Source organism: Hippocampus guttulatus, chromosome 22, assembly GCF_054856545.1.
Source record: "Hippocampus guttulatus isolate MCC_2025c chromosome 22, RoL_Hgut_1.0, whole genome shotgun sequence".
Lineage (NCBI taxonomy): Eukaryota > Metazoa > Chordata > Actinopteri > Syngnathiformes > Syngnathidae > Hippocampus > Hippocampus guttulatus.
In genome coordinates, this window is record NC_141282.1 from 1,445,692 (window position 1) to 1,459,829 (window position 14,138).

At 48.0% G+C, this 14,138-nt stretch overlaps 1 protein-coding gene across 6 annotated transcripts in view; it reads right to left on the reverse strand.

The window, feature by feature from the left end:
- Positions 1-14,138, reverse strand: part of sox5 (SRY-box transcription factor 5) — a 74,364-nt gene that overhangs the window by 32,870 nt on the left and 27,356 nt on the right. For all 6 annotated transcript variants that reach the window (XM_086102975.1, XM_086102974.1, XM_086102978.1 and 3 more), the window contains exons 4-6: positions 8,018-8,104; positions 4,515-4,687; positions 4,225-4,293 (exon numbers count right to left, since the gene is read on the reverse strand). In XM_086102975.1, coding sequence (XP_085959101.1) covers positions 4,225-4,293; positions 4,515-4,687; positions 8,018-8,104 — 329 coding nt within the window. The remainder of the gene's footprint in view (positions 1-4,224; positions 4,294-4,514; positions 4,688-8,017; positions 8,105-14,138) is intronic.

The window sequence follows — 14,138 nt, forward strand, 5'->3', positions numbered from 1 at the left end:
CAATAAAGATGACCTTGACCTTGAATAAGTGTACGATATGCTAACATTACATGACACATTAACAACGAACCGAGAACGTGCCTGGTATGTTCACGAAACATATTAAGAGTTATTCCGACAACGATAGCATAAAAAACATTGCTAACAAGTTTAGCAAACTGTCAGTGTCACTCCAAATCACAAAATCCAACGAAATCTTCATTTTCTGTGTCACTTTCAAACAACTCCGCCAACTCCAGAGGTAGAACATGTGGCGCTGCTTCTTCTACGTCGTTTGCGTCGATTTATCAACACAAGCCTAGAGTGCCCTCTTGCGGTTTAATGTGAAATTAACATGTGAAATGATATAATAATGTGTTCATCATTTCACACAAAAGTCGCTCCAGAGTACAGGTTGCACCCCCCCCCCCCCCCGGCCAAGCTATGAAAAAAACTGCGATTTATAGTCCGGAAAATACGGTAGTTACACGGAAACTGTATAAAACCAAGATATGGTCATATTTCGTTCTGGAATCATTTTTTGGGAAAATCCAACACCACGTCAATCAAGTTAAGATTCAACCTATTGGAGTAGCAACAAGTCAATGTACCCCTTCGAGTCATTCATCCATTTTATTTATTTTTTTGAGATGCCTTATCCTTCATTAGCGAAGAACCTGAAGCCAGTAGCAAGGGGACACCCAACTGGAGAGAAACCACCAGTCACGCTCACATTTCAGACAATTCAGAGTCTTGGACCCTTTTCGGGGACAGCGGCGACGACAGTGGACAGCTTATCATGTTATCAGAGTACAGGTTGCACGAAAGGGTTAATTGAGCTAACTCGCATGTGTTTGACACGTGGGAGGAAGCCGGAGTACCTGAAGAACCCCGAAGCAAGCCTGGATTTCGAAACCCCAACCTCTGAACCGAAAGCAAATGCGCTAACTATTCATCGTACCCCTAAAGGGAAGAAACAGTCTGTCGAGGAGGGGTGGGGGGGGGACAAAGTCGCTGCTTAATGGAGGAGATGAAACAATTACCCCAGTGATTGGGTTCGCTGTTTCAAGTCGGCGTGTTCCGCTCTGTGCGAAAATGAATGAAAACCTGAGCTTCTGACCGCGCCAGGTCGGTCGAGTGATTGAGTTAGCCAAACGCGGGTTAACCGTAATGGGCAGCTTGTTAGCCGCTGTCGCCAGCGCGTCTGGCCTCTCTTAAACCAGTCAAAGCATCAGGTGGCTTCACTCGTTCTGCTCCCCTCCGCCCCCCATTACGCTGTTCTCGCCTTGCTCTCGAAAGCGGCGAGCGGGCGCGCTTTATGAGATGAAGGAGCGAGGTAGAAGTCGAGACGCGCTAAATCGTCCGGTTCGTTAGCCGCCGAGACGTTCCAGCGTCGCCTCATCCCCGCGTTTTCAATCCACCCGTTGGCTTGTATTCTTGACACTCTCTACATCAACCCCCAGACGCTCGGCAGGTGAGCCCCTTTCATCCCCGCCTCGCTTCCCAGCGTGGCGGCCACCCAGGGGGGGTGGGGGAGTGCGTCGGAGACGAGTCGCCTAATTAGAACAAGAGAAGACGAGAGGAACCATGCGCACTCGTTCGAACTTAACAAGTAGTGTCCCCCCCCCCACCCCCACTCCTCGGCAGGGGGTGTAGAAAGAAGCACGCGTGTCTCCGTGCGCGCACACGGTTACGTTTTTGGCCGCAGAATAGTGCGTCGTATCGTCTTCGAATGCAACAAGTCAGGATCAGTTTCCCCTGCTTACTTAAGCTTCGGGGATAGATCGAGATTTTGTTTAAGATTGCCGTCATGAGGGGCCAGGGGTACGTTTCTGGTTCCACGCGTGTCCAGTTGGGTTTGCGTGAAACGCTACGGTTTTAGTTCGCCTCAAGGCTAACATGCAAGACTTGGCGGAATTAAGGATACAGCGCCTTGATTTCGAAGTTACGATTTGTTGGTGTGCTGCGAAGAGCTAGCGTGAGTAAAATATGTGCCTTGGCTCAATCACGGTTGGGACTCACTGAACTTGAAGTCACACCCGTACCTCTTCAGCCCTCGAAAACGCTACGCACCGCTGCTTTGGAGTCCGATAATTAGCTATATTAGCGGAGATTGTACCTAGAGGGACTGCAATTGACCTCCGCTGTCCTCTTATTTCTGACAGCGTTTGTCTAATGGCTCATTAGCGATGCTAATTCCAGGTAAAAAAAAAAAAATCAATTACTCCAAATCACATACGAGTCCGTCGCTAACTTCCGGACGCTAATGAGCGCTTATACCGCCGAGCACGTGCGTCGAGTGCAAAGCAAGCGCCGCAATTGGATCCCGTTCAGCGGCCTGAATAGTTGTCACGCATATAGCGTGCTCGCTTCTGGGGCAATGAAAAAAAAAGAAATAAAATTTACGAAAAAAAAGTAAAGCGGATGCGAGGACAATAAATAATTTGTCCTCCTTCTCCGTACGAATGTGTGCCACTCTCCTCTCTTTTTCATGAGCTTGATCATTCGGTTTCATTTCATCACCTCGTCCAAGTGGACGCTTGAAAGCATTCTTCGCGGGCCTTTGAGGGGGTTTCGGGCCGAACAAAGCCAACACACACACACACACACACACACACACACATGCGCACTACAAACGGAGAGAGACACAAGAAGGGACAGCTGAACTCGGCCTTGTTAGGGGGAAACGCAATCACAAGGGGCTTATCATACAGACACAAAACACGCACCCCCCCCCCCCCCCGCGCACCCCCCAACGTAGTGAACCTGGTGCCCTCGCTCTGGCAGGCCATTGTATTGTGGGATTGCGAGGACAATCTCTTCATGAATGATTAAGCAGTGCGTTTTCTCCACCGACGCTTTGATGCCGAGCGTCCCGTTTGATCGCTGTGCGTCGTTTTTTTTTTATTTCCCGAGATGCGTACACTTTAACGCAGCGGATGCCTACATCTGCCCCCTTCGTCCCCCCCGCGCGCCATGTGAGAGGCTATTGTTGGGGGTGGGGGTGGAGGAGGGGGTTGACGGAGAGACGCTTGTTTGGGAAAAGGTTGCAAAGTCATGGGAAAAGAGCGCTTTGTCTCGGCGGGGTCGTGAGGGAGTGAATCATGAGCGGACGTGTTTATAGCTCCGCACACACAGCTGCGGCGAACGCAACACAGGGGACGCGCGCTTGCGCGCACGCGTCGCAGTCCAAGACGCGCACACGGGCGAGTCTTCGCGGACAACGAGGCACCCCCCCCAAAAAGAAGAAAGGGAACAATTAATAATTGAACTCACACAAAGCAAATAAACACAGCTGCTTTACACCCCCCCCCCCAAAATAAAAAAAAACGCGCATGCAAATGTGATCACAAGGCCCCTTATCAACGTGTATGGCCGACTCATGGGGGGAGGGGGGTTACGAGGGGATGTGGATGCATGTGTGCGTACTCCGGTTTTGGACGAGGCGTCTCGCTGATACAAAGCGGGTCTTTCTCAGCTCAAAATTCAGTGTCATCTGCCTTTAGAAAGGCCCGGGCTATTAGTTCCGAGCCACCTGGACCAACATAGAGGCTCCACTGTCGCACCCGAAAAAGGACAATACTTCCATTTTTTTCAAGTCGCTTGAGCTCAACCCAGCCGGGGTTTGTGCGGCGCTGCTGCGTCTGGCCCGAGCGCCGCGGCGCGGAAACCGTGTGAAACTGTCGCGAAATGGGGGGTTCAAACGTTAGCGACTAGCTTAAAATAAAAAGTACATTGGCGTTCCCGATTAAGAACATCATGGGTGACAGTTTTGGCACTGTAGTGAGGGGGGGTTCATGAGAAGCCAAACATTAGCAACTAGCTTAAAAAAATAGTACATTGGTGTTCGCAATTAACAACATCATGGGTGACAGTTTTGCCACTGTCGCGAAGGGGGGTTCATGAGTAGCCAAACGTTAGCGACTCGCCTAAAATAAAAAGTACATTGGCGCTCCCTATTAACAACATCAAGGGTGACAGTTTTGCCACTGTAGCGAAGGGGGGTTCATGAGTAGCCAAACGTTAGCGACTCGCCTAAAATAGAAAGTACATTGGCGCTCCCTATTAACAACATCAAGAGTGACAGTTTTGCCACTGTAGCGAGGGTCAATCGCCACGTCTGCGGCTGTGACTTGTCTATCGATGGCAGTGACATATACTGACAGGCATTTCCATGGTCGTCCACTAGATGGCAGAAGGTCCAATTGACCATTCGTAGGAGGAACGCACACGGACGGCCCTCACCTGGATTTGCTGCTGCAGGAGGTTGATTTTGTGCTGCTGCTGCAGGAGCTGCTGTTGTTGCCGGGCAATCTAAGAACAAAAAAAAAAAAAAAAACTTTGTAGCCGGTTATTGCTGGCGAAATCATTTCAGAGGTGGCTCGCTGAGCTTTCATGAGAGCAGCCTGTGAATAAGTGACAGTGTGTTGTTTTTTTCACGTCAGTACTTTGTAGTGAAGACATGAGACGGCGCTGCTCGGAAATGGGTCGATAAAAGGTGTTTCCCAAGGTATTGTTGTGGAACGATTGTGTACCTGGTCCTGCTGTTGCTTGGCCAGCTCCATCTGCTGCCTCTGTTTCTCCATCTGCGAGGCGGCCAGCTTCTTCTGCTCCTCGTGGGCCGCCAGGAGCTGCTCCCTCAGGCTGCTCAGCTGGCCGATCATGCCCATGAGTTGGCGCTCTTTCTCCGCTAGGCTGTCCGGTGTACCTGAAAAAAAGGGTAGGGAAGGGAGGAGGCTTGATTGTAATCCTTGGAAGCAAACTGAAGGCATAGACTTGAAGGAAGGACGCATGATTTTATGTTCCGGAAAAAAAAAAAAAGAGCTTCTTTCAAGCTCGGCATGAAAAGTTACTCGAGAATACAAATTGGGCGCGCGGATGTCTTCTAGCCGGAGGATTGTGGGAGTCGGGTCAGAAAGGGCAAGGAACAACAAAGTAGTATAAAGCAACCCGCGGCTTGTTGGGCCGTCTAATATACGACCGGTTTGGGGGTTTGGGGTCCCTTCGACGGAAGGTGTGTTATAAAACCAGATGTTGACCTTTTTTTTCTTTTTTTTCCCACATGCACATCCATCACTGTCTTTATTGCTTCATTTACATAAAAAAAGGCCCAGAAGTGGAAACATTTGTCAACAGGTTAAGCAAACTCGAAATCAGATCCAGCTTCACAACAACAACAAAAAAAATGCTGCTTTTAAAATTTCTGACTAAGAACGGTAGCCAGAGTGTGTGTGTGTGTGTGTGTGTGTGTGTGTGTGTGTGTGTGTGTGTGTGTGTGTGTGTGTGTGTGTGACAGAGAAGGAAAGTGTGTCTGGTCTGTGTTTTCCCTGCAGTCAACCCGCCTTCTGCTCACATTTAGCATGGCCTGACCTCTGACCCCTCAGATCCTGACATACCAGCTCCATTACACACACACACACACGCACACACGCACACACACACACACACACACACACAACTACGCTCCCAAATACGCGGCTGCACAAGGCCGAAATCATTCAACAGGATGTAGTTAAGGAGACGCACAATCAGCGCGGGGTCCTCGTCTGGAACTCGGACCCGCCAGTTTCAGATTTACCATATACGTCGCGCGTGCGACGACTACAATTGCCCATTGTTCCTCAGCAGCTACCTTGAAGAGGGCCACATTCCTGCACCAGTCAAACCAGATGACGGCCGGAGAAAAATGGGGGTGGGGGGGCCAAGTGAGGGAGGGGACCTCATCAGAAGGGGGGAGGGGTGAAAAGAAGCACGGGAGGAAAAAAATGGAGGTGAAGACAATGTGCCACACCGGCGCCTGACCTGGCCTTTGACCGCGACGGGAAGGTGAGAGTCACCCATTTGTCGCCCCGCCTTCACCCCCCCCCTCGGACGGGCCACCTCTTCCTTCGCTCACTCCATCCATCCGCCGACAATGAACAATAAAGGCAACTGTCGGCGGCGCTGGCTGCTGGAAAAATAAACAGGCCGCTGTCCTTACACACAGACCCACCTTTGTAAAGCCAGAAAGAGAGAAGTGTGTGTGTGCGTGTGTGTGTGTGTGTGTGTGTCAGAGTGTGAGTGTGTCGCCCAAGCTGACCAAGACAAGAAAGGGTCCAGTGTTAAAAAACCTTGGCCTGTTCAAGTAGAAGGGGCGGGTGAAGTGAAGAGGGGCTAACTTAAAGGGTAGTGTGGGGCAAATGGGGGGGGGGGGGGGTGTAAAGGTGAACTGTTGGATCAAAGGGGGTTTTCTTGTCTTAGAAGGGGCAGGGGGGTCAAACACACACACAAACACACACACACACGCACTTCCACACAAACCCGCTCAACCGGGGACGCTCTTGAGCACAAACATTGCAGATGTGTGCGTGTCGAGGTGTAAGAGCATCCCTTTCGGCGTTTCAAAAAAAAAAAAGTGTGTGAAGATGAAGCCGCTTTTCTTTCTTCCCCTCATCAGATGCGAAGCTTTAATCAGTAAACCAGAGCAGACGGAGAGACAAAGCGCCGCCCCCCCCCCCCCCCCCACCCACCTCCTCACATCAGCTTGTTTCTTCAGCTGCTGTGAGAATCCATCAGCCCGATTCTGCCCTCGGTCGGCGTCGTGATCATTACAACCCGAGTTTGCCTCAAAACTCTCAACATAATTAACCAATTTGTAACAATGCGAAGCTTGTCACTTTGTTTCGAGTGTAAGGGGGGGGCTAATTAATGAGCGCCCACCCCGTCCCACCCACGAGGAAGGAGAGAGGCCAAGAAGAAAGCAAAAAAAGGCCCACAAAAGTCTTAGCAAGTATGAAGGAAGGAATCCCAGTTGTTGATTTCGGTTGATTGGCGTGTTTACGACACGTCGATGAAGGACAATTTTGGTTGCGTCTTGTGTACCGAATGAAATGTCCAGTGAGGGTCTTGCATAAAAGCTACGTTTCACTACTGCAAGACAAATCCCACTCATATGGACTCCTGATTTTGCCCCCTGCTGTGGTGTGCGGACGCTGTGCAGGACCCAACACGGAAATGTCAGCTCAGCAGGGAGCCGGGTTAAAAAAATAAAAATAAAAAAAACCATATACACGGAGGTATGATCAATGAAGCGCACCCTCGCGACAGCTCTTTGATTGCACATCTCACCGCCTAACGAAGCGCCCACGCTGGCAAATGCTTTTCCCTTTTTCTATTTTTGGTTGGCTCTCGTATATTCTCGTCCCCTTCCTAGCCTTTCGTCTACACAGCTTGGAGTGCTTGTGGTTGTATAAGCGATACGGTATATATATATATTTTTTTATTATTCTTATTTTTAAATAACAGGCCTGATTCACAAATGAAATTCATTCTTAACGCCCAACAAGTTGTCTTGTTTTTGGAACATGGGCAACGGCATGTCCTTATATGGGTATGAGAGGATGTGTCATGCCCTTATATGGGCAACAGCCCCTTATACACATGGGAGGGTGATCGTTATCATATTTGATCAATTTGGGCAGCGGACGGTGTTTCATATCATATCTATTGATCACTCTTCAAGTGATTGTTCATGATTTCTTGTCTCGAACTGAAGTGGTGGTTGTTTTTTGTCCTTATATGGTCATAGGAAAAGTAGGCAACCCCTTATATAGGTGCCTTATATTTTTGTTCTCCATGGCATTTTATTAATCCGGGAAAGATTTCGTTACCCTCATATGGGCGCAAAGCGAAGCACGTAGGGACGATTCAAGTCTCACGCGGGGCAACAGGAAGGTTGTCCTAATAAGGTCACGAGAAGATTTGCATTTTCTCCAATATGCGCACGGGAGGGGGGGGGGGGGGTTGTATCTTTCAGGGTGTTCTCTCGAATTGTTTCGAAAAACAATCCTGCATTTAAATGTTTCTGGGAAATTTGAGGACAAAATCATGAAAAATAAATAAATATTGTTGGACTCAATTAAACTGGGGAGGGGGTGGAGGTGGGGGGGGGGGGGCTTTTCGATGTCCTTATCGCATCCGAGAGCAACGAGTCCATCTTTTATAATGCTCGAGGACTTTGAGGTTCCCAGTGTTGCGCGAGTTGTGCAACGTAACCTACCTTTAATTTCGCCGATGTGCCCTGAGCCCATGGCCAAAAGTTTGTCCTTCCACTCCTTTGAGAGCAGCCTCTCGATGCTGGGAGCTTCTGTTCAGGAGGATGAAGGACACAGAGGGTTGGGGGGGGGGGGGGGGATAGGGGGGTGGGATTTAGTCGGCTGGCCAATATGACAATCAAACACCTTTCAAGTCCATTTACTGTAATAAAGGCAACAGCGGCTCGGCCTAATGGCCGCATCAGCAGGCGCAGGCACAGAGAGAGAGAGTGGGGCAGAGAAAGGACAGGATCGGCGTATCATCGAGCGAGAGGAAATCGGAGGAACAAAAACAAATGCGCGAGAGCGGGGCCACAAAAAAAAAAAAGGAAAAAGCGGAGCGAGCCGGCGCAAGACAAAGCGAGAGACAAGTGGACCGCGCGGGGAGAGGAAGTGCGAGAGGCTTTTTGCCTCTCACCTGCTGCTAGAGAATCATTAGCCCTGTGGGCCCTGAGACAAAGAGGGGCCTTAATGCACCCGCCACAATGGACACATTATCAGCCGACGCTTTGTTTCTCTACACATACACACACATGCACGCACGCACACACTCCGCAGTGCCCTCGCTTATGTGAGCGCTTCCACGCTCACATGAAAAAACGAACAAAAACAAAACAAAAACTGATGCCACTCCTTCGGGGATGTTTCCAGTCTGAGAACGTGCTCCCATCGTAACTGAGGGGACCACTGTCTCTGAAATTTCTCATTGAGGCTATTTTTTTTCCGGTCTGGAGGAAATCAAGACCCGGATGGCACAAATTTCTTGAATTTCAATGAAAAGAGAAGAAGTGATGGTGTTTGGTCCCGGTGGCCCTCGTACATCCCATCCTGTAGACTGGGGGCCCCGTGGCTCCTTATCTTAAGTCAACGATCTCGAACTTGGGTCTTCGACTGGACAGTGATATTAAATTGGACTGGCAAATTTGTGCCATTGTTCAATCCAACTTCTTTCCGGCTGGATTACTGCAATGCACTTTACTTTGGAGTCAGCCAATCCTCCATTAAGCGTCTCCAGTTGGTCCACAATACTGCTGCTCGCCTCTTGATTGGTACCTACTCCCTCCATTTTGGAGTTCTTTTTAAGATCCTATCATTTGTTTTCAAATCTTGAAATGATCTGCCCGATGCCTGAGTGCTGAGACAAGAGTAAGGATGCAAATATTATTTACTGGGGAAGCCATCTGCACTTTAGGATAAGAAGCACCGAGGGAGGTTTTTCACACTGCGGGGTGTGGGGAGCGAGATTAACCCCGTCAGCCAATGCAAACACACTCACACACACACACACACACACACACACGCTCACGCTCGCACTAATGCACAGAGAGCCACAAAACAAACACGCACTCTCTTACGAGTAGATGCGACTGCGCCATGCGCGCAGATGAGGCAAAAGTTTGTTTGTCCTTGGATTATTCCCGCGCTACCACCTCATAAACTGGAATGAAAAGACAGATGTAAGGTTGTGCTGTTGCTGCGACAGATTGATTTTGATTTTTTTTTTCTTCCAATAAGTTGAGTTTTACTTGACTTGGAAAAATGCCTCAAACTAATCATACGCAAACTAATATACGGTCATGAGACATGACAACGAATTCCTGATTTGCGCGACATAACTCAAGTGGTGCGACAGTTAATCGATTAATCGACAACTCATCGAGTAGCAAGTCAGTCATCTATTTTAATGGGCCGGGTGATGTTGTTGAACTTGAAATTGTCCAATATTGTCAAGTTTTGTCGTCGCGGGCGACATCGATAAACATCAAAACTTCAATCGATGATTTGAATAAATGAGATTAGCAACCTTTGGTAAAATCCACTTAATGGCACAAAATTATTATTATTATTTTTTTACACTTATTTAGCACGCGAAAGCGTTTGGCGGATGTTTCCGAATGACAACTCAATGTTGCAGTCAACGTCATCCAAACGGCAAATATGTGAAACATATTAGCCGCATCCGACGTCAATCCTGGTTTTAAACGTTAGCATATGTCGCCGTAGCCGTTCGCACGCGTCTTACCCAAATATTTCACAACCCAAGCCCCCGACATTCTGCGGCAACCCCTCCTGAGTCCTGAAACCTCCCGCCGACGACTTAGTCAAGCGTTAGAGGGGAAGGATCGATCCGGAACTTCATGCCTCTGCCTCACTCTTATACGGTGGACGCCCAGAGAGCGAGAAGAAGTGCGCTGCTGCCGTGTTTCCCTCGCTCTCTGACAGCTGTCTCACCATCACCCCAACAGGTGCTATTAGCCCCCCCCCACCTCCCTCCCCGCCAATGCTCCATGTTCAGCCACCCCCGCCCCCCTCCAACCCCCTTGCTCCACAATGACAGAGGCTTTTAAGCCAAAGAGCTTTGACAAGTGAGAGGGAACAACAAATGGCAGCGAGGGCCCGTTTGTCTCTCTCTCTCTCTCTCTCTGCCTCTCTTGTCTCCATCTCTCTAGTTAGTATTTTTATTTATTAACAGGGCTGCAGCCATTGTCCCAAGTGACAGGCCGGAGTTGGGGAGGGTGGATCTTTTAACTATTAATAAAAAGCCAAGAGGCTCTTTTATTGTGCAAAAAAAAATAATTAAAAAAACATACAGAAAGAAGGCAGGAGATGTTAATTGATGATGTATACCCGGCACGGAATGAACCCGCATTGACCCCGCACCTCGATAAACACAATCCAGAAATGGACACACGTACTCTATGTGTGTGTGTGTGGGGTTCTGTCAACTGTGACCGCCTTGTCCCCTCAAGCGCTTGCTTGTTGAGCTCCTCATAGCTGAATGACTTTCGCCAGAAAAGTCCTTTTCCTGCTTTCCCGTCCGACAAGGTCAACCAAAAATTTGTAAAATCATGAAGTAATTAAAAAAAAAAATATATATATATATATATATATATATATATTAAAAAATTTTTGTCATTTATTTATTCATTGGGAGTTGCATAAAAAGCAGCAAAGTACCTGTAATGTTTATTTCATGCTGTATTGTTCATTATTATGACAGTATAGAACATTATTTCATTTAATTCTATTTTATTTTAATATATTAATGACCTTGAGAGTTTCCGGGAACCATATAATACGTCAATTTTTTTTTCTTAATTAATTTGATTTCATTGTAGTTCATTCATTCCACTTGATTTAATGTCATTTTTATATTTTACACGGTTACATTTAAAAAAATATATATCGGACATCTTAACTTCATTGCATTGTTTGGTGGATTAATTTTAGAATTTTTGAACATTATTAAATACAGTGCATAAAATATTAAAACCTGAGCTGCAGACACGGCACGTTGTGAATGAATTTAATGTTATACCTTCCACCACCCCCCCCCCCCCCACCACTTTTGTTAATTGCAGTTTGCTTGACACATTTTCCACTTTATTTCACGTTCTACTTCATTTTGGGCTCTAATCGAACACGACAGTTGCACGAAAACATAGCAACCGCTCCCGACTCCCGATGCTTGCCAGGAACCACATCATGCAAAAGGACAGCACAACACTTTCCACCCAAAAAAAAAAAACCCCAAAAAACTCCCATGTGTTTTTTTTTTTTTCTTTTGTGACGTTGAGTCTGAGCATGAGGTAAGCGCCGAGAGCATTTGTGCCCATTTGGGCCTGCATATTAAAAGGGTGGGGCTTTGGGAGGATACCCGACTTAGTTTAAAAAAATAATTTTAAGATGATATATATATATATATAACATTTTCAAATTATTTTTTAATTTTTTTTCAAATTTTTAATTTTTAAAACAATTATATATATTATATATACTGTATATATATATATATATATATATATATATATATATATATATATATAGAGAGAGAGAGAGAGAGAGAGAGATGTATAATTTTGTGTGCGTGTGTGTGTGTGTGTGTGTGTGTGTGTGTGTGTGTGTGTGTGTTGGAGCTCTCCCTTTTAGATCTCACAGATCTCCCAAAATCGGGTGGCGGTCCAGCTCAGGAACAGTGCCATCTCTCGTTTCTCTTTCACACTTTCTATTGTTCGCTCACATGTTTTTTGGGGTTTCTTTTTTTTTTTTTTTTTTTTGCTCTGAGTCACCACAAGTGGCCAGCTCGGTTTTTCCTATTATCTCATATTTGTGAAAGGGAGGGAGGGAGGGACTGGCGAGGTGGAGGTGGAATGACGAAGCGAAGGGGGGGCGGGGGGGGGGCAGTGGGGGGTGATGTGGAAAGAGAGTGAAAAAAGAGAGTCCGAGCTCTCGGGTGCACAACAAAGGGGCCTCTGTGCCAGCGCCAGACCCAGCCGGGCTCTGAGGAAGACGTAGGATGAAGGAGAAGAAGGAGGGTCCACAGGAAAAAGGCCCTGGCTTTGGACCCCCCCCCCCCCCCCAAAAAAAACAGGCTCCACATTGACTTGCCTTGGCAGGCAAGATGTGGCTCTGACTACCCCACCTCCGCCTCTCCCCTCCTCCCGCCACTTCCCTCCTTCATCCTTCCCTCACCGCTTTTCCGAGCGGAGCAGGGGTCAGCGTTGAATACGCAATTATACAAGCGGTGGCGGCGTTTGTCTAGGCCCCCGCTGCCCCTCCTGCCCCCCCCCCCCCCCCCCGAACACTGAAGTATTGAGACAGCGGCGCAAACGTGACAAGAGGCAGACAGAGTATGTTTACATACGATGGCGCGATTAGATTAAGAACTCAGTTCGGGCGAGACCTAAATCGTTGCCAGTGTCATCTTGCGAACTGGTCAAGTGCGTTATCTTAACCGAGTTAAGACCTCTAAACATGGTGGAAAGTCTCTTGAAGGCTCATTGGGACGAACGAACTTGACTCGTGACGGTGAACATATAAGCCAGGTGTGCCGCGATGCTCCACATCACCTGCAATCTCTTCTTTTTGGATCGTCTTGCGTTGTGAAACTTCCAGACGGGCCTCTTGCGCATTTTTGGATTTGCCTACCCGTCTTTCATCGTATCGTATTTCCTCCCAAAGCATTTGCTTGACAGTCTGGCTATCTCGCCTTCCAACATGCTCCTTTTTAAGCAATGATGATGTTGTTATTTTGATGATCAATTCATGTCTGGTTGTGCTGGTCCATGTGTCTGGACACATTTCCATTGATTCCCTCTAATGGGGGTCCAAATCGCTTTGCCAAAGGCAAAGGGATAAGGAGGGGGAGGCGGGTGGTAAGAAAGAGAAAGGGGTGCTGTAATATCGAGGGAGAACAGACGTATCGCACAACGCTTTTTGTCCACCTTTTTTGTGAGGTGAGCAACTCGCAGCACCAATTACTTCCTCGTTGCTTTAGCGGCTCTTGGCAACAGTCGCCGCGATGGTGAAGCCCCCCCCCCCACCTTGTGTAAACAGCAAAAATCCCTCTTATTTACTTTCCGACTCCCACTAAGGGCCCATCCGATAGGAGAGGGGCCGGCAGAGTGATTTCCGAGCGCCAATAGCAATTGACCAACCTGACTGCCTCTGTCACCCCCCCCCCCCAAAAAAAACCCCCACCTTGCACTGAGACTAACCAGCCATGTCACTGACGTCACTCACTAAGCCACGCCCCTTGAAAGGCACAACGCTTCGACACACGGTTGTCTTAGTATCGCTGACACATCGCCAAACAAATCCACCGAACTGCGTCGACGACTTCGACAAGCAAGTATGAGATGCTAATGCTAATCTGTAGCGGCAATTAAAATCCAGCAGCTCTGCTTAACTCTTGGCTCGACATCGAAGACGACTTGGTCGTTCAGTTGCCACTTTCCGGGCCCGACTATTTGTCAACTGCCGAGTGCTAACGCTAATCTGTAGTGGCAATTAAAATCCAGCAGCTCTGCTTAACTCTTGGCTCGACATCGAAGACGACTTGGTCGTTCAGCTGCCACTTTCGGGGCCCGACTATTTGTCAACAGGCAGTTAAAAAGTCCAGTTTTCTATATTTTGAACATCGCATGTGAATCCAAACAACAGATGTAGCGCTTCTTTCTCCCGCTGCTAATATTAGCGCCTCTCGGCCCGATCGCCGTATAGCTCGAAACGCGACATTCTAAGAATAGTTGGCGGGCGGCGCGGGAAGTGAAAATTTCGGAGGGTGTCAGTCAACAATTTAATAAA